General features: G+C 44.7%; 1 protein-coding gene across 8 annotated transcripts in view; it reads left to right on the top strand.

The window, feature by feature from the left end:
- Positions 1 to 19,665, top strand: part of zgc:114120 (uncharacterized protein LOC619267 homolog) — a 190,260-nt gene that overhangs the window by 122,938 nt on the left and 47,657 nt on the right. For all 8 annotated transcript variants that reach the window (XM_049563236.1, XM_049563235.1, XM_049563237.1 and 5 more), the window contains 4 exons: positions 1,954 to 2,083; positions 3,901 to 4,072; positions 15,012 to 15,982; positions 17,285 to 17,374. In XM_049563236.1, coding sequence (XP_049419193.1) covers positions 1,954 to 2,083; positions 3,901 to 4,072; positions 15,012 to 15,982; positions 17,285 to 17,374 — 1,363 coding nt within the window. The remainder of the gene's footprint in view (positions 1 to 1,953; positions 2,084 to 3,900; positions 4,073 to 15,011; positions 15,983 to 17,284; positions 17,375 to 19,665) is intronic.

Here is a 19,665-nt window from a genome sequence, read left to right as displayed (position 1 = left end):
TTTTTGATGTTTTGGACAAGACACATTAGTCGTGACTTTACAGCGTCGTCCTTTTCCAGGGAATTGCTGATTTGAGTTGACTGAAGGCATCAAGTGTTAATCTAGTGAACCAGGTCCAGCCCTCTGAGTGTCAAGTCAAAGTCAGACTTCAGTCGGCGGGAGCGCTGAATACAAACAGAGCTGTGTAACGCTTCCAAATGATCTCGCCAAGCCACCTGTCATCTTTGATTCATGGCTTTGGCAAGAGGCAAAATCATCTGCTTCTTAAAAAGTGTCTCTCTCTAATGTGAGGAGGACGGCGATGCATTCACAGGCATCAGAGAAGGTGGGACAAAATGCAACCAAGTGCAATTCTCAACAGAGCATCTAAAGAATTAAAAACTAGCAGCTGAATGTGAAACTTTGGTAATAATATATTTATATATTCATCTCGGTGTCAGTTTGAGGTGATTTATAGCAAATTGCATAAAGTACCTGAGTTCATCTTGTCTTTCCACACTTAATATTACTGACACACAGGTGAGAATTCTCACTCTGCTCACATTACTGCTGCAGCTTCCAGCTAATATAAAGATGATAATTATGTGTTGCTTCACGGGACTTAACTTGTTCAGGTGTGATGGCACAGAGGAGAGTGACTGTTCCAAACAACCTCATGAGTTATGTTGACTAGCAGGAGTTGTGAGGACGGGTTTGTGTCCTCATGGAAAATGGTGACAGGGCGCAGGGGAGCGCTTCATCCCAGCACTTCACAGAAAAGCGCTCCCTGCACTGTTCATAATGATGCATTGCGCTTGTGTTGTGTTTCTATGACAACAATATCTTGACACTAACATTAGCTAGGTGGCAAATGAAACTCTACGTTAACGGAGGATTAGGGGCCGTACACATGCAGCATCTTTAACCACCTGGAAAATGCCAAGGTCAGGCGCTGGGCTCTACTTTTGAACCAGCAGATCAGAAGCACAGAGAGTCGTTGACTAGAGATGATACGCCGTCTCATGGCGGTCACTTCCTGTCGACGTTACAGATCAGAAGCACAGAGAGTCGTTGACTAGAGATGATACGCCGTCTCATTGTGGTCACTTCCTGTCAACGTTACAGATCAGAAGCACAGAGAGTCGTTGACTAGAGATGATACGCCGTCTCATGGCGGTCACTTCCTGTCAACGTTACAGATCAGAAGCACAGAGAGTCGTTGACTAGAGATGATACGCCGTCTCATGGTGGTCACTTCCTGTCAGCGTTACAGATCAGAAGCACAGAGAGTCGTTGACTAGAGATGATACGCCGTCTCATGGTGGTCACTTCCTGTCAACGTTACAGATCAGAAGCACAGAGAGTCGTTGACTAGAGATGATACGCCGTCTCATGGTGGTCACTTCCTGTCAGCGTTACAGATCAGAAGCACAGAGAGTCGTTGACTAGAGATGATACGCCGTCTCATGGCGGTCACTTCCTGTCAACGTTACAGATCAGAAGCACAGAGAGTTGTTGACTAGAGATGATACGCCGTCTCATGGTGGTCACTTGGTGACAACAGGCAGGTTGTTAGAACGTTGCAGAACGGCACATTACAAGTAGTTGCCTGTTTCAAGTCACCTCACCGCAAATCTTTGGTCTGAATTCAGGCATCATTATTTTGTTTTTTATTTTTCTATTTATATATTTTCAAAAGGGGCTTATTCTGCGCCAAATGTATATATTATGAACTATTTAGTTGGGGGAGTGTTACGCCCTTTGCGTGCACTTTGAGGATTATGCGATTTCTTTTCGTCTTATTTTTGCAGGTTTAGCTGATGTCAAAGCAGCACCATCCTGTTGCAAAGCAAATATTTTGAGGTGAAAATTTTCCCCCCGCTCTCTGTTTTCACCCCTGACTCTAAACTCCATCAACCCCCCCTTCAACCATCGTGGATCTCCCTCATTGCTCCTCCCCATCCATAAATGCAGGGATCTTGTTCCTCCAGCTTGGGGAGGAGACTCGCCGGGTGCACCTGACCCACGAGCTGACCAGCCTGGATACTCTGAGGGCGCTCATTGTGCACATGTTCCCCCAGAGGCTCACCATGGCCATGCTCAGGTACGTCTGGATGTGTGTGTAAATATACGTAAGTACACAGCTCATTGAAGCGTCTACATGCTCATTGATTGGCCGAGATGTTATTTTAGACATCTGCAGCGCTGCAGGTTTTATTAAATCAATCAAAGGGTGAGTAATGTAAGTGACATGTTTCATTTTCATCCTCAGACACACTTAGACAAGTAATATGTTTTGTAAACAGATGGAGAATGAAAGCAGGAAACAAACAGATAAAAATCAATAAAGCCAAAGGAGGTGTGAAATTGTCTCTTTCAGGCCACGAGTGGACCTGCAGAAAGTCTGTGTCAGAGCTCAGAAATCATGTTGAAATAACAAATGAAAGTCAAACTGAAATCTGAGTCCTCCTCATTATTAATGCATGAAATATAAACTGCAGCTATTGTCCACAGTTTTACTGTTTAATAGAGAATAAAAGCATTCCTGGACGTATTTGTGGAAACAGAGTTGAAGCTTTGAGCCTCGGAGTGAGCATTTTTTTATGGTCCTCTAAATCTAAGAAATGCTGATACAAAAGGCTTTTTTTCATATTTGAGAAGCCTATTTAGTGTAACTCAGGAATTATGGATGTTGTCTTCCTGTCCCCTTTATAACATTCAGTATTTGGGAGGACCCATGTGCGATAACGTTTTTACTTCACTTGGGCAGTGGAAGCTAGCAGGGTAGGCTAACTAGTGGTGGCGTCATATTACATCATATCATTGGAGTGCAACATGTGCAGTAAAACCAGGTCAGAAAGATCATAGAACATGGGCATGATTGATTCATTCAAATAGCAAAAGCTTTCTACATGAACTCGTTCTGTTGTATAACACTAAAGGCCTTTGCACACAGTCTGGGTTTTTTTTCGTCCGTAATTGTCGCATGTCTGATTGTGTCAAGTCCGAAACTTTCATCCGTCGTTAAAACTTTCGGAAGAGGTTTGATTTTATGTTTTCCACCTCCGTCAGAGCCGTTAGAGACGTTTGTCCAAGAGTCAGTGAAGAAACTGTGACACTGGGACACAGCTGTGACGAGACAGAGGAACAATGGGCATAGAATCATTTCATTACCCAGACAGCTCCTTTCAACAGGGCAGATAGTTATATTCAGGTGGATGATGACGATGAAGAGGAGGAGGAGGAGGAGTATGACCGCACACAGAATGTGGAGGACAGAGAAGGATGACAGATGGGGGGGAGTGATGACAGCCACATAGGTACCTCCATTGGAGAGCATCTTTTCATTTTGTCTCGTATTGGGAAAGGTTTGTGTGTGTAACGCCTTTCTTTGGATGAGGGATTAAAAACAGACTCAGTGTGCAAAGGCCGTCATGCAGGCGGTGCTGTCACTGCAGGAAAATAAATTCAAATGTCTTCTTTTGGTGGTGAAGTTCTTAAGACAAAATAAACACCATTGATTTCAGTCTCAGTATTTGATATTCCTCAGCACGCTTCTCTATGGGACGACAATGTTTTTCAACAATTGGGTGGAAAAATTGTTAGACTTTTTGATCACGGTGTTGATTATAATCTGTATAATCTGCTCAGTGATACGTTTAAATCCATATTGTTATTGTCAGCAGGAGCCTCTTAACTCCAGACCCACTGAATATTAAACTTCTGATGAATTCAATATGAGACTGAGTCCAGCTGATTCTCTCATTACGAGCGTCTCATGCAGTTTAAAGATCTTCCAGTTCCCCCTCGTCGTCTGTAAACGAATGTACATCACTGATTATGAGCTGGTAATAGGAGCTGAAATTGTCTTAGTGTGGACTATTTATCAGTGTTTGTGTTTTGATGATAATTGATGTTCAGGTCTCCCAGCACAGCTCTGTTGATCAAAGATGAGACCCGTAACGTCTTCTACGAGCTGGAGGACCCGCGGGACGTCCAGGACCGCTGCGTTATTAAGATTTACTGCAAGGAGCCAATTTACGGCACCTACCCCGGACACCAACACCCACACCTGGCTAACGGAGACCTGCGGGTAAGTGTGTCATGTCAGTTTCCCTAATTTTAAGAGTTCACAAGATCTCCGAGTGATGTAGGAAAGTCCCGAGACAAGAGAATGACTGAAGACGTTTTTTTACAGTATTCGAGACTTTTCATCCGCATTAGCTTTGTGTTTATTGTGGTGCCAAAATGTAAACCGATGCAGAGAAAATGATCCCGCTTCAGTCACAGTCACCTTTTCCTTCATTACCAATTCATTCTCTGTGCAGCTGGCTTATGACTCATAGATTAGGAAGCGAGACAAACACTTGTCTCTTCTGGCAGTGGCAGATAGCAGCCAACCAAATCATCCCACGAATAATACACTCTGTAATTCCCCTTGAAAATTGTTATTTATTCGCCCACACGCTGGTTTTCATCTCCCACATATCACTGATATTATTTCTGTGTGTGTTTACAAACACTAGTTTGCATTACATAATGTGTCCAGGCAGAAGTTCGTCTCATCCACTCTCTGAGTACGAGTGAGTCATGTGACCTTCCTTACTCCAGCACTACTGTTCCTGGACCAGCGCCAGTCCTTCACATCAGCGCTGCTGACTGTGCTGGATGCCAGCAGACTGTAAAGCAGCATAAACACTATTCAGAGATGATAAACTGAGGTCCAGTTCATCTGAGGACTGAGGTTGGTTGTTGTAGTACAAGTCTTGGTACGTGACACAGACGTGGGCGTTTCTAGTCGCCTCTTCATCAGCTCCACTAAGTTTGCTTTAAATTTATGCTCTCAAGTCCGTGTTGCAAGTGTTGTGGTGCTTTTTGGTGTTGGACGGGTGTGTGGCTGTGAGTCACTCATCGGGGTGAGGAAACTCTCCTCCTGTGACTCTGACAGCACACCAGGTCGATGTTTTCAAATGTGAACGTCAGTAAACATCAAGGCAAAGATGGAGAAGATAGCAGCAGCTGCAAACCCCACCACTCTGACGATGAAGGCCGTCTCTGCATCCTTAGCTACGCTGACATGACGTGGAAAGTGTGGAGGACTCAAACAACAGATGTGAACCCGGTCACATGCATCTTTGTGCCAAACCAGCATCCTGCCAGCCACTGTACAAGCATCGAACAATAAACTGAACGACCTCCATGTCCGCATCAGTTCCCAATGAGATATTGAGAACTGTGATTTCCTTTGTTTCTGAAAAATGTGGCTAAATCCTGTGTAAATGGGTGAATGTGGCATGTTGTGTAAAAATGTGCTTTGAGTGGTCAGAAGACGAGAAGTACAGTCCATTTATACGGCTCTGAGGACAGTGGTGCCCCCAAGGGAGGGCTACGTAATTGCTGCCCTCCTCACTGGCCCCTCCTGGTGAAAATAGATGGAGGCTGATATTAGTGTCTTTAAGAGGCTGTGGAGCGCTCACTTTTTAAGCTAGTGTGAACGTAGTGGTATCTTACTCACTGGTACCAACCATGTCTGCTCAGCTTGTCAGGGAGGCGGCTAGATAACGCTGGCCATTTTCAAAATGGTTCCTTGAACTCTCAGCTCAAGATATCTGAATGAAAACTGGTTCAACTGAGAACCCACAAGTCTCCCCTGAACTTGAGAGGGCTTGTTCCCAGTAAATGTTTTGTTCCTTAGGATAAATGTGCTCCTTCAAACATAAATTTGTCTTTTTAAGGAAAAGAAAAGCCAGCCACGAAGAACAATGAATCGCCCAACAAGTATGGATCACGTAACAGTTTCAGTCTTTGCACATAAGATATTAATATGAACTATAAATAAGGAACCAAAGTATATTAGTATGCTATTCCTTAACTCTTACTCTAACTCATATTGACAAAGCTTTCAACTTTTCTATATGCTAAGCAGCAGCAGTAACTTCCTCAAATCTAAATTTGCATTTCTGAAACTCAGTTTTGGCTTTTGGTTTTGGTGGACCAACAAGATTACTGCGGGCGCTGCTGGTTCAAAGGCAGCTGCAGAGTGGTGCTCTGCATGCGGCCATCTTGTTGAGCTCGAGCTATGTAAACAAAGACGCAGGCAGACCTGGCTGCCCAGAGACGACAGGCTGTGTCAGCTCTGTCCTCAGAGACAGGTGGAGACAGAACAGCATTTCCTGCTACTTTGCAGCACATATGAAGACAGCAGGACAACGTCCAGTAACACTTTACTTGAAGGTATCTACATAAGGGTGACATGACACTGTCATAACTATGACATGACACTGTCACGAACCTGTCATGAACATGATGTACATGTCGTAAACGTTTATGACTGCTGTCATTAAGTGTCATCCAGTTTTTGTCATGACAAGTTGACATTGTTTGGGTTGTCTTGATTATGACAACTTGACATTGATTAAAGTGACATTACCAGAAGTTGTCTTTGTCATGACAAGTTGACATTAAATTTGTTTGGGATGTCCTTATAATGACAACTTGACATTAACCAGAAGTTGTCTTTGTCATAACAATAGTAATCATTATGTCAGTTTGTCATTAACACAAAAAGAGGTGCATTTCTTGTTAATGTCAAGTTGTTATGACAAAGACATCTTCTGGTAATGTCACTTTGATTAATAGGCCCGTTTCCACCGCAGGAACTTCGGGGTAATTTTACGGGGCTGGGGCCGTTGGTGCGTGTCTCCACCGCAGGAACCACCCCCGAAGGACAGAGTTCTGGAACTTTTACAGGGGCTAAACAAGTCCCTGCCTCGGAGTAGGTACTCCGGCCCAGAGAGACTCCTGGGTGGGGCTTGGGGATTACTTGGTGCTGATTGGCTATACTCAAGGAGGGATGTGACGTCAACAGAAAGCAACAAAATAGCCGGCATTTTTAAAACTCAGCAGACGAGGGTTAGCTCGTTCTTATAGCTTCCGCCGTCATGTAAAAAAACTCAATAACTGGTCCGTGAAAAAAATATCTTTTCCAGCGGATATCTTAGTTACAACATGATTGAGCTAGCAAAGCAGCTTTGTGTTGCTATGTGTGGTATTTATTCAGTTTTGGGAAATCACGATGTCTAGAAAGCATCAGTGGCTGCAGCTGACAGGGACAGCTAACAGCAGCAGCAAAGCTAACATCAGGACGTCATCTGTTAAAAGCCTCCCGTTGTCGGATACGACATGAAACTACTCCAGTTAGCTCAATCATGTTGTAACTAAGACATCCGCTGGAAAAAATATTTTTTTCATGGACCGTGACTGGAGTTATTACAGACACCGCTAATGGCTAACAGCTAACGGCGTCCCTACGCCACTACGTTGCCCCAGTCAAAATGGTTGTGCAACAGTGACGTCACATCCAGAGCCCGGTAACTTTACAGGAACCTTCCTCCTACTCCGCTCTCTCAGTGGAGACACGGTGGTTGAGAGGGCCGAGCGAGAGGACGTTCCTGTAGTAGCTCCTGCCCCCCAAATAGTGCCAGGAACTTCTTCAGTGGAAACGAGCCTAATGTCAAGTTGTCATAATCAAGACAACACAAACTATGTCAACTTGTCATTACGAAAAACGAATGACACTTGATGACAGCAGTGATAAACATTTATGACATGTACATCATGTTTATGACAGGTTCATGACATGTCACTCTTATGTTAGTCTCTCTATATACAGACTAGAGCTTAGATCGGGCCCAAAAAATCCAGCCCGACCCGGCCCGAGCCCGTGCACATTATGTCCGGGACCGGCCCAGCCTGTCCAATTCACTGTAATTAACGGCCCGAGCTCGATTTAAACCCGACATTTTTCAATACGTTGGCTGTTATAATTAACGCTAAGGACACACCGAGTGCGTTAGTGCCGCGGAAGTGAGGCGCTTGACTGTCCACACAGGCAGTGCATTTCTCCTGCGCTCTCTGAGCCAGTTAAACATCAACTCCACTCGTCTGTTCCCGTCAGTACTCGTTTTTCCACTTCAACAGGTCATTTTAAACATGGGTAAGTCCATATTTTAATTGTTTTTTATAACGTAATAAGTTAATGACAGTTTGTCATTGCACATCCATGTATTGAGCATGTTGGATAAACACTGAATGAATAGGGCATATTTTTTGGAGGCACGGAAAGCCGTTGTCCCTCCCACTTATCTCTACCACCGACCCGGGTTGGGCCCGCGGGCTGGGTCGGGCCGGGCTCGGGCAGAGAATCTAAGCTCTAATACAGACTCTACATTCAGCGAATGTAGAGTCTGTAGGCAAACCCCGGAGATCTTGCCTCCGGAAGAAGAGCGGAAGAGCCCTGGTTTCCGGTTGTAAGCTGTTTGTAGTCCGCGTGATATTGACCAATCAGGTTTGAGCCGGCTGCAGTTGTTGCCAGGTTAAACGCTCCGTGCGGTGAACTAACGAGGTGGAACATAATTGGCGTCACTACAATCTCTGAATCCATCGCAATGGTTCAGCATATTTACTTATATATAAACGGAAGTCGGAAACAGAAATTCGCCTCCTCCGCCCAAATCAAACCGGAATGCCAAAAATCGGAGGTCTGCCCCCAGAGGCTGTATCGCCGTCTGCCGGAAGTCAGACGCCGAATACAGCCGATGGGTTCAGAGAATGCTCCTATGTAGATACCTTCAAGTAAAGTGTTACCCAAAGTTCTTCACAAAAATTGAACATAAACTCCAAGATTTTGATTCACTCTCTGACCAGACTAAAATACAGCATCTGCTTGGACAAAACAGTGTCAGCGTCATAGATGCAGGAAGATATGTCAGAGACAACCGACACAACAACATATAGTTCATCTAATAAAATCACACTCTGCCTTTTTATTTACTGTTTCACTTAATACGATTTTTCCCTTTAAAATGTATGTCTATGCCAATCAGAGTCTGGAGCATGTTCAAGGACACCACCGTCAGCGGCACCGATGCTATCCATGACGTCACCGAGTCAGTGGTAGATTTAGTCTGTGAAACAACAGCAGCAGCTCTCCCCAGAACTACAGTGAAATCATACCACAACCGCAAAACCAAAACCATTGATCACCAGAATCATCCAGGGAGCCATAAACACACACGCTGCAGCCGGTCTGGAAACATGGTGCATTATAAAGCAGCAGCCTACGTTGTAGGACAAGGACTAAACTACAGAGCACGAGTCAAAGACGCTGACGAGATCGTATTTCACTGGAGTTTCACTTTGATTCCATGTGAAATAAATAATTGATTGATTGTTTTTGCTCCGCCATCTCTCTCTCTCTCTCTGCCCTCTGAGCAGCAGCTCTGACTTGTTCTTTGGAGGCAGAGTATTTAATTAGCAAATAAAATCAAAAAATTGCCCCCCAAAAACCCAACAACCGGCAATGCATTCAGCCAAACGCCACCAGTGGATACGTGCGTCTAATTGCTCAACCTGAACTCACTGTATTCTGCTATAACACAAGCACTATCACCAGAATGCGCAGGTGGAAGCAACACTGTTCTGAGATGTAAGAGCTGTTACATGAATTTAGAAACTGCTTTTTTATCCTCCTCCATCTTTGTACCTGTGACATCCCTCCTGTTCAGACGCTGAGCTCTCATTGATGAGCAACAATAGGATTTATCTTAATTCATCTGTCAGCTGCTCGCAAATTAAACGTAGCATCAGCCTGATTAGCATGAATATGTATGCTATATGCATTTCAGACAGACAGACAGACAGACGGACAGGGTGCCTGATGTCATTCAGTTCTGCAGTGTGAGTGTTTTCTGCACGAGACCTCGCATTTTATTGCCGCCTAATTACAGCGTGATTATGGAAATGAGGAAGCGGTAATTTAAAGTGTTAGAGAATGCTGCTTTTATAGAATAAAATAAATTATAAAGTAAATCAATTACATTACAGAGGAGCAGACATATGCAGTGCACCAAATGAATTTGCATGTTAAGCAGCTGAGTTGAAGCGGGTGTTGTTCGACAGCAGGACGTTTTTTACACGTTTTTTCGTTGCTGTCACTCACAACACCCCGGGGCCTTTTGTTTACATGCTGCTATGCTTGTATGTGTGTGTGTGTGTGTGTGTGTGTGTGGGATTGCGTTTCTGCCTGCCGATTTGCATGATTCGCAGCTGCCCGCTAATGTTTTGGAGGTCAGCCGTTTGTCTCTCCCATGAGGGTCGGTCGTTGTGTTGAGGTTGTGCTCGGCTCTGAAACCTTCCTGGCGTTTTACAGCCTTATCAAACCAGCAGGCTTACCTTGAGTTTTATGTGTCTGAGGTACATTGCAGCTTCTGGCATTACCAAGGTGAGTGACTAGGACGTGTGTGTGTGTGTGTGTGTGTGTGTGTGTGTGTGTGTGTGTGTGTGTGTGAGAGAGAGCTTATTGAGCCCCAGCCAGCAGGGCCAAGATTATTCCCTGATTGCAGCCCACAAAGCATGACCAGGATTACTGAAGTCCATCCCAGCCTCAGTCTGGAGGACACACTGTGGTTAAGGATGAGATTGATTGGCAGATTTTCCTCAGCGGGAAGAAAAGGACAGTTTTGAAGCGCACCACGGGACAAACCTTTTGGTAGCGTACCTGCGATAGACGCCTTGTGACTTCAGGGGGTCTTGGAGGTGCAATAAAGTGTCTGTGTGTCTCCAGTTAAAGGACGGTGTCGATGCGAGTCTGTTGCTAAGCTACAAGATGGAAGATGATGGCACTAGAGTCATTAGTCTGCTGCGAGGCTGTCCACAGGGTGTTGTTGTAAGAGGCCTGAGGGTTATTATGTGGAAATATTGGTTTTTCAATTTGCATCGTCTCCAGGAGATAGCTTTGTGCGTCATAAGCAATTACAGTGTTGTCTTCCTTTGTGTTTGCTTGCTGTATCTATTACTCTTGGCTGGAACCCTCCAACACGGGATTTCACTCACACTCTGCGTCCTGCTCTGCTTTGTTTTGCCTTTCTCGCTGACATTTTGGGATTGATGCCAAAAGATAATCCTTCATGCTCAGTCCATCAATAAGCTATCAAGTGCAACTCAGAACGCACTTAAGGGAGCAATTTGGAGTCTTTCCTGTCAATCTTCAAACTGCATCTATGAATTACTGTAAAATGTTACAGGAAGCTGCATCTTAAAGATTTTTTTAACTGACTAGTTGCCAGGCCATGTTTCACTACATGTACAGTGTCATTAAGGTTTGTATTCACCAAGCAACTCAGAGTCACTTCTACTGTAGGAACTGCAATGAGACTAAAAACCCTTCCAGTGAGTGGTGTTGCTGTTACGACGCACTCAGCTGTAAGGTTGGTGCCAGTGTAAAAATCTCTAAACTGGAACAGACACTCTGAGTTGAATGTCATGAGACTGAGGCATGGATGTATTAAGAGACTTGGATACAGACATGGAGGCAGGTCCCCATTCAATACTATCAAAGTTAATCAGTGGCACATGAAGTCAAAAAAAGCTTGATTATGACGGTATGAAGTTGCCCTGATCGTCCACATGGTGCAGCCCATACAGAAGGTGCACCAGAGACTTCAGCGGCCAAGCGGCTAACTTGTATTAGCCCTTCGCTAACTTAAATAGCAATTGAATAATTCAACCGTGCAGCTCTTCAACACTTTCAAAATGTCAGTGGACTGAATGGATCAAATCATCGGGCTTGTGACGCCCAAAAACATCTATCCGCTGATTTACAGACGTCTCTTTCACAGTGTAAGTAGATGGTAAAATGTCTTGTTGGGCCTGATGGTGTCATGTGACGGACCTGGAAGTTGGAATTCTATGGTCAAATTGGCTTTAAAGGGATAGTGCACCCAAAAATGTAAATTCAGCCATTATCTACTCACCCATATGCCGAGGGAGGCTCAGGTGAAGTTTTAGAGTCCTCACATCACTTGCAGAGATCCAAGGGGAGAGGAGGTAGCAACACAACTCCACCTAATGGAGGCTGATGGCGCCCCAGATTCAAACGTCCAAAAACACATCATTGAAACCACAAAATATCTCCATACTGCTCGTCCGTAGTGATCCAAGTGTCCTGAAGCCCCGACATAAAAAGTTGTTTGGAAAAACCTCATTTGAACTCTGTTTTTAGCCTCATTGTAGCCTGTAGCTCTGACTGCCTCTCTGGGCACCGTGCTCACGTGTAATGTAGTGTAGACGAGCAGTAGCCAGCAGCAGCCTCCATTAGGTGGAGTTGTGTTGCTACCTCCTCTCCCCTTGGATCTCTGCAAGTGATGTGAGGACTCTAAAACTTCACCTGAGCCTCCCTCGGCATATGGGTGAGTAGACAATGGCTGAATGTTCATTTTTGGGTGCACTATCCCTTGATGAGTATAGACAGCCTCCAGTCCACTTGGTAGCAGTAACGCTAAGCTGGTTTGGGGAAGCAGCATCACAACCAGCAACAAACAGCACAACTGAAACATGGTGGTTTTCTATCTCGTCTCATCTCCCCAAAAAACCCATGAACTTCCTGGTAAACAACACAACATGTGTTGTGCACATCTGCCCCCTTGTACCTCTACTGAAACTGGTCTGTCAGATGCTAGTGGCTCTGTTAGTCCAGTTTTAAACAATCATCATGACGCCGTCAGCACAGGTTTTATGGTGTAGACTACTTTTTGATTTTTTGATGACAAATGCCAGCTCAGCCAGTTTGCATCAAATCAAACCAGTTTAAGCTCGTACCCCAGACCACATGACAAAACTGGACATTTACCCAACTCAGCTGCAAAGTAGGTATCATGATAAGATTTTGTAGTTTTTTTCTGACAGATGCCGTTTACAATATTAGATAATGGTGCAGCAAATGTCAACACTGGTATGCATAGGCGTCATATGTAGATGCAAATAATAAAGCTGATTGAATATATACGAAAAACAATATGACGCCAGTAAGATCTTAATGATTTTTACCAATAATCCATTTGCATTAGGCTTTAAACACTGACATGCTAAAAGGAAGATAATTTGACTTCATCACATCGTAGACAGCTGTGGCTCCGGAGCTAGAGCGGGTGACGAGTCTGTCACTAATCAGATAGTTTGATCAAATGGTTCAGAGTCTGTATGTCCAGTTATCCCTGGGCAAGATACTGAAGTGTTAACTGAGTAGCATGTGGCACCTTGTATGGTAGCTGAGGCCACCAGTGTGTGAAGGTGTAAATAAGTCAAATGTGTAAATGGGTGAAGGTGACATGTGAAGCCCTTTGAGTGGTCGGGAGACTAGATAGGAGCAGTACAAGTCCAGGTCCATTTACCATCATCAATCGTGCAGTCACAGTGTCTATGTCAGCACCATTAGTATTGTAAAATTATTTGCATGTAAACCTGCTGAGTGGACTCTTAACCCACTAAACTTGCTAATTTCCCATTTCATTACACTTCCTTTCAGTCATGTGCTCTCACAGGTCGAGGAAATGTCTCATCTAGCAGCTATCATCATAAACAGGAGCCAAAAAACAATCAGAGTTTGATTTGTTACTGCCAAACTTATTGATCTTTTACTGAGCTCATTGTCATCAACAAATATCTCTCCTGCCACCGAATTTATAAATAGGCAGAAAAATATTTTAAGGTAAAGAGTCACTTCAGTATTTTTTATCCTGGACCCTCCTATCAGCTATTTTTTAAACTGGTCCAGTACTGAGCAAGAGACATTTATGCACCATCAACATACATCCCCTAAAGTGCTCATTTTTGCCACTGACAGGCTCAGATTGTTACTGTAAGTGTTATAGAGAGGATCCCTACACAGATAGACCTTTTTGTTAAATAGCAAGATCAGCAAAATAGCAAGCAGCCCCGAAATCTCTACTGCCAAACCCAGCACACTCTGTTTAAATAAACAGTCATTTTAGCGTGTATATAGCCAGCATCATTTCACATCTAACTGGGTGTTTTGAGGGTTTATTTCAACCAAACCATCATTTACTGTCTGTGATATGGCGTTTGATCTCATCCTCCTCTTGGAAGGTTAGGAGCTTCCGGACCTCATTGTTTTCCCAATTTGTGGACATTTTCGGCCACTGTTCTTCTTTGAGTTAGCTGCTAACTGCTAACAGGTACTTTTTAAATCTCCCGCATATGCGTCGCACACGTAACACGTTGTCAGAACATCAGACCCATCTCACCCATGGTCCCATCCTGCTGTCCCGTTTACAGACATTGTTTCGGCGCTGTTACTTCCTCTGATGCTAGCTTAAAGGCGAGCCAACTCTGTCCGCCCATTCTGCAATTGTACCTTTGATACAGAACACCGTGGTGGCATAATGACATGAAAATTCAGCCTTGAAGCCTGATTGTAGAAGTTGTCGAATATTTTTTTGTGCACGTCATTTTTGGCTTTTATCCGTACGTACATTTTTAGTATTGATCCTACGCAGTGTTTTATACGCAGGGTTTATTTCAACCAAACCAGAGTTGGTGATGGTTGTAACGGTTGAAAGACAAACCAAGACAGGTTTTGTGAGTTTTTATTTGTTTCTGTAGACTTTTAATGAAGTGTGTTTTACGCTGATAAAATTACCTTTTTTTTTTTTTTAAACAGATTCTGGTGGGTTTGGTGAGAGCCTTTTCAGGACGGTTCCTGGTTAAACAAAAGGATCTTACTCTTGAACACAAAGCTCTATCTCTGTAGGGATCCTTTCATAATGTTGTCCGACACTTACAATACCAATCCGAGCCTGTCAGGGCAAAAACACTGTTAGTGTATGTAATTTGACAGTTGAAACATGCCCTGAGTGTTAACATTGCAGTCTGTTTCACCATTGCTGTCTGTATCCCTCTCACTCTGTACTGGACTAATTATAAAAACTGGTGTTTCCATCAGACACAAAAACATGTGACAACAGGGTCCAGACTAAAAGAGTTGCAAACTTTTCCTTTAAGAAGGTTGCTACAATTCCTTTGTTCCTCATCCTAAAACTTAAACATAATATGTATATATATATATATATATATATATATATATATATATATATTTATATAGGACTGATTTCCTGCCCTGAGATACCTGATCCTGACAGGCCCAGGTCTGTATCTGTTCTCTTATGTGTTCATAGAGGGAGATGGTGTATGCACCTCAGGACTCTCCGCCTAACCGCCGCCTCAGCAACCCGCCCATGTCTTCCCAGCATTCATCTTCCTCTGCCTCCCCTCAAGGCTCGCCGTCCCGCGCCCGCCTCCTCTACAGCGGCGGCAGGCCTTCTTCCTACGCCGGGCCACCGCACCACACCCACTCCCTGCCGCACCCACACCAACACCCGCACTCCCAGTCCCACCACTCCTCACCCCACCAGCAGCCACAGCTCCACCAGCCCCATCACACCCAGCAGGCCTTCTGTGCCTCCTCCAGCGCCATCCTGGAGCGCAGGGACGTGAAGCCTGATGATGAATTGGGAGGATCCAGGAGCATGGTGCTGCTGCGGGGAGACGAACGAGGAGGAGGCGGCGGCATCTACGCGGACCCCTACTCTCTGGGCCCCGACACAAGTCGGCTGAGTCTCGCAGGAGGGCCTCACTCCCCTCTGCCAGCCAGAGCAGACCCTTATGGCTCCTTATACCGCCGTGGAGGAGGCGGAGGAGGAGGAGGAGGAGGAGGAGGAGGAGGAGGAGGAGGTGGTACTGGATCCATGCGTTCACTCACCTCCTATTCAGCAGCCGCTTTACAAGGAGAGCTGATGGAGACCAGTGCTCTGTACAGACCAGGAGGACCACTTTATAACGACGCCTACGCTGCATCAATGCTGGCCATGGGGCTGCGGGTGCCTCCACCTTCCTCCCCACAGAAGATACCCGACATGAGGGAGTCCTATGCTGGCACCATGCCCAGCCGGGGCTCCCCTGGGAGGCAGAGTTTGAGGAGGGACTCTGTCACCTCCTCTGTGTTTGGAGACAGTCCCAAAGCTCGGGGCCAGGGCTCAGCACTCGGTCTCACCTCAGAGCAGCTCTGCCTGATGGCCGGTCCTGGAGGGGAGGGAGGGAGCGCCGGAGGCTTCGGCTCCCCTCTGCTGGGAAATGAAACGGAGACAAGGTAGGACGTATTTCTCAACACATACTTCTGTGTGCAATCTGCAGTCTTCATTCATACTAGATGCCACAAAATAAATCTTAGACACTGGACCTTTAAGTATGTTCGTGTGCACATGTATGCACTTATGCACACACCACAGGCGTATTTATCTGGATGTGTGATGATTATTTCAGCACTCAGCACACCTACACGTTGCACCTTTCCCTCCATGGACAGCGCCTTAACAGAAGAAAAATTATGTTTTATCTCCCAGTATCCACCAAAGCATAGTATATTTGAAAACTGTATGATAACACTGTAACACAGGACCAGCTGTACAGTCCATGGATCAAAAGCTCTGGCAGATGGTAGGCAAAGGTCCCCTCCTGAGCAGCCTGTTTCACATAGCTGTGACCGGTGTTGCCTCAGTGAAGTAGGTCACAACGGTGCTACGTCTTACTTGGAGCTGCTGCTCATGTTTGGCCATCTCAGTATAATTTTCTACATCAGCATTTTCACCATGCGCGACCGAAATGTGCTCCTGGAGTGTGTGCAGAACACAGCAGTTGTGCTGCCAAGTATTTTACGAATGAAGGAGTGAGCTCTTTATGTAGACTTGTGACACTCGGCTGCAAAGCATGACCATCTCGATCAAACTGGGACTTGTGGTCACCATGACTTAGCAGACTGTGCAGCTGTCAGAAACTTGAACGATGAGTTTAGACAGTTTATTCAGATGCACCATCGTCTCCTGACTCAAAGCTGGCTGCAGATCTTTTTTAGTAAAGCAGTTTATACTCCAGCAGAGCAGGGTGGTATAAGATTGGCTGGTGTCGCCGTATTGATTTGACTGATTCCTCAGTTTTGGGCTCTCAGCACTTTAAAGACAGTTTGCTGTTGGTCAAAGGTACAAACTCATGGGTCAGATTTCGCCGCTGCCAGAGCTCAGGGTGGATTTACTTCACTGATTCGGCAATTCCAATGAAATAAATTGATTTCTGTCTGAAATGTATAAATGCTGGTGTGAGTCAACCTCTGGTGCTCCTGTAGTGTTGAGAGTGAAACTATAATCCTGGCTGGTCAGTACTAAAAACTATGAGTCATTATCTGTGAGCTGTTTTATCGATACAACCGTGAATCTTGAAGCGGGGATGAAAGTGATACCAGTCACACACACACACACACACTTCCTTCATTCCTTCCACCTACAAATGGAGCTTGAAAGTTGGAACGTGGCGGGAGCACTGGGACAGTTTATAGTATTTATTATGCATTATGTAATTATGATAAAGTATTCTGTGTATCTCTGGTGTGTGAATCCAGGGAGCGTATGGAGGCCATGGAGAAGCAGATAGCGAGCCTGACCGGGCTGCTGCAGAGAGTACTGAGCAGAGCGCCTGAGGCAGAGAGCCCGTAAGACACACACACACACACACACACACACACACACACACACTGAAAACACACTTTATATACAGACCATATTCCACACAGGGCACTATAAATACTTGACATCTCCAAACGATCAAACACATCCAGTACAACATTTATATCATATTCCACTGCCTTCAGAACAACATAAATATGGAAATATACACCAAATAAAAATGATCATACCAAAAATGACTCGCAGGCATCGGTGATACAGGAAAAATATTATCATTCATGTCCAGAATCTTAATTTAATGCCCACTGCTGTCTAGGGTTGGGTATGTTTGTATTTATTTATTGCTGAGGCAAATTAGAAATACCTTCACGGCCATTCGTTTTTCATTTCGAAATAACAAACTGAAACATGCAAAACCAACCATTATCCATTTTTTGTTTTGAAATGACCAACAAAAAAGGAAAAAAACTATCTGTCCCGTTTTTTATTTAATAATAAAGAAAAGAAAAATGGAAAACGAATCGTTATCTGTTATCCGATTTAATTTGGGAAACTCCTTTCTCTACTTTTTGTTCGTTTCTTCTCTGTGACCAGTAAGTTGCATTCATGTAGTCTATGAAATGTACATACGGAGCATGTGCATTTCCTATAACTACTAGAATATTGCTTTATCTGACATGTTATGCTAATAAATAACTTTTCTAACTAATCTAGGTCACTCTACATGGACAGCAACTAACAGCATACCACATTACACATTACGTCTGCAAAAAATGATATGCAATACGTGAATTAATAAAAAAGTTTTATTACCATGGACCAAACGTTCTTTGTCATCCGCCAGTTTATCTCCGAGTTGTTTTTCCGACATGAGCGGGTGTTCATGTGTATTTTCCCAGTCGGAAAGTCATTTTTCCGATTATTCTGACACCACATGAATGCAACTTACTGAAACAAAACGAACAAAAAATAGAGGAGTTTCCCACAGGGTTTTTTTTTTCAATTCCCAAATTAAATCGGACAACAGATAATGGATAACGATTCGTTTTCCGTTTTCATTTTCTTTATTATCAAATAAAAAACGGGAGATGGATCATTTTTTTCCTTTTTCGTTTGGTCATTTCAAAACAAAAAATAGATAATGGTTGGTTTTCCGTGTTTCAATTTGTTATTTCGAAACAAAAAATGAATGGCCGCAAAGTACACGGACCTGCGTTTCCATGTGTCAACATAGCGCCCCCTGCCCACCCTCTAGTCTCCACGGGTTAGCTTACTTTAGCCTTGGCCGCCAAACATGACTTTAACCAAGAGATCCCTTTGTGGTAGAAAGGCCCAGAGGAAAATTTCTCCCAACTGCATATCATCCGCATCAGACGGGAGCTAATTTGGCTAGCGGCGCTGCTCATGTGTGAGTAGCGCTGGCAGCGCTGGTCCTAGTAGCTGTGGACAAACACCTCAGGTCTCCTCAGGTGGGTAAGTGGCTTCGCTTGGAGCCGCAAAGCCCCTTTAGCATTGTTAACTATGTTAGCATCATTGGCCATGCTAACACTGCTAACACAGCTAACAGTGATGCTACAGGGGTTTGCCTGTCAACACTAAGCTGCTTACTCACTAACTTGACCTGAGGAGAGACCGGAGGGTGGGCGCAGTTTTTCCACAGCAACGTTGGGTCAGGATGGTGTTACTGGTGGTAATCGCTGAATGAGTGGTGTTGCCACCTTCCTCCCACCGGACCCAGCTGGTTCACAGTGCAGAGCAGCTAATGCTAGCTAACCAGTGGAGGCCGAAGGGTGGGCACTATGTTTCCACAGGGTAACGACATCTGTCTTCACACAGACACAAAAATATTCTCGACAGTTAACCAGTTAATGTTTAATCTTTAATGTCCCTAATCTCTTGTAAACAACACGGCATCACCATGGCAACATATCGTCATGCAGGTTTCGTTTTACTGTCCCGTCATGAGAGAGGAGGCGTAGGCGTACTTAGTCGTGCAGAACACAGGTATCGATCTTGATTGCCGCCATTACCGTGGCCTGTTGCTGTCCTACTGCCTTCAAGGATCTTGGGGAAACTAGCACCACATCCATTGAGTTCCTTGCTTTAGGAGACAGGGTGGAGTGCCGTATCCCCCTCTACGTCACCGCTGCTCGAGAAATGAGCAGAGTGTCAGAGCGGATGGGGGCTGACTTTGTTGATAAGGTGTGAACAGCGTGGGTGCTCCTCAGTTTCAGTCGGCAAAGTGTCTCTAAGTCCCCCTGTGTGTGCTCGGCTCAATGACACCCAGATTCTGATTCATTTATTTTAAATATTAATA

This window comes from Epinephelus fuscoguttatus, linkage group LG20 (assembly GCF_011397635.1).
Source record: "Epinephelus fuscoguttatus linkage group LG20, E.fuscoguttatus.final_Chr_v1".
In the NCBI taxonomy this organism is placed as follows: domain Eukaryota; kingdom Metazoa; phylum Chordata; class Actinopteri; order Perciformes; family Serranidae; genus Epinephelus; species Epinephelus fuscoguttatus.
The sequence above is the reverse complement of the archived record's forward strand: the minus strand, read 5'-3'. Positions and strand labels throughout refer to the sequence as shown.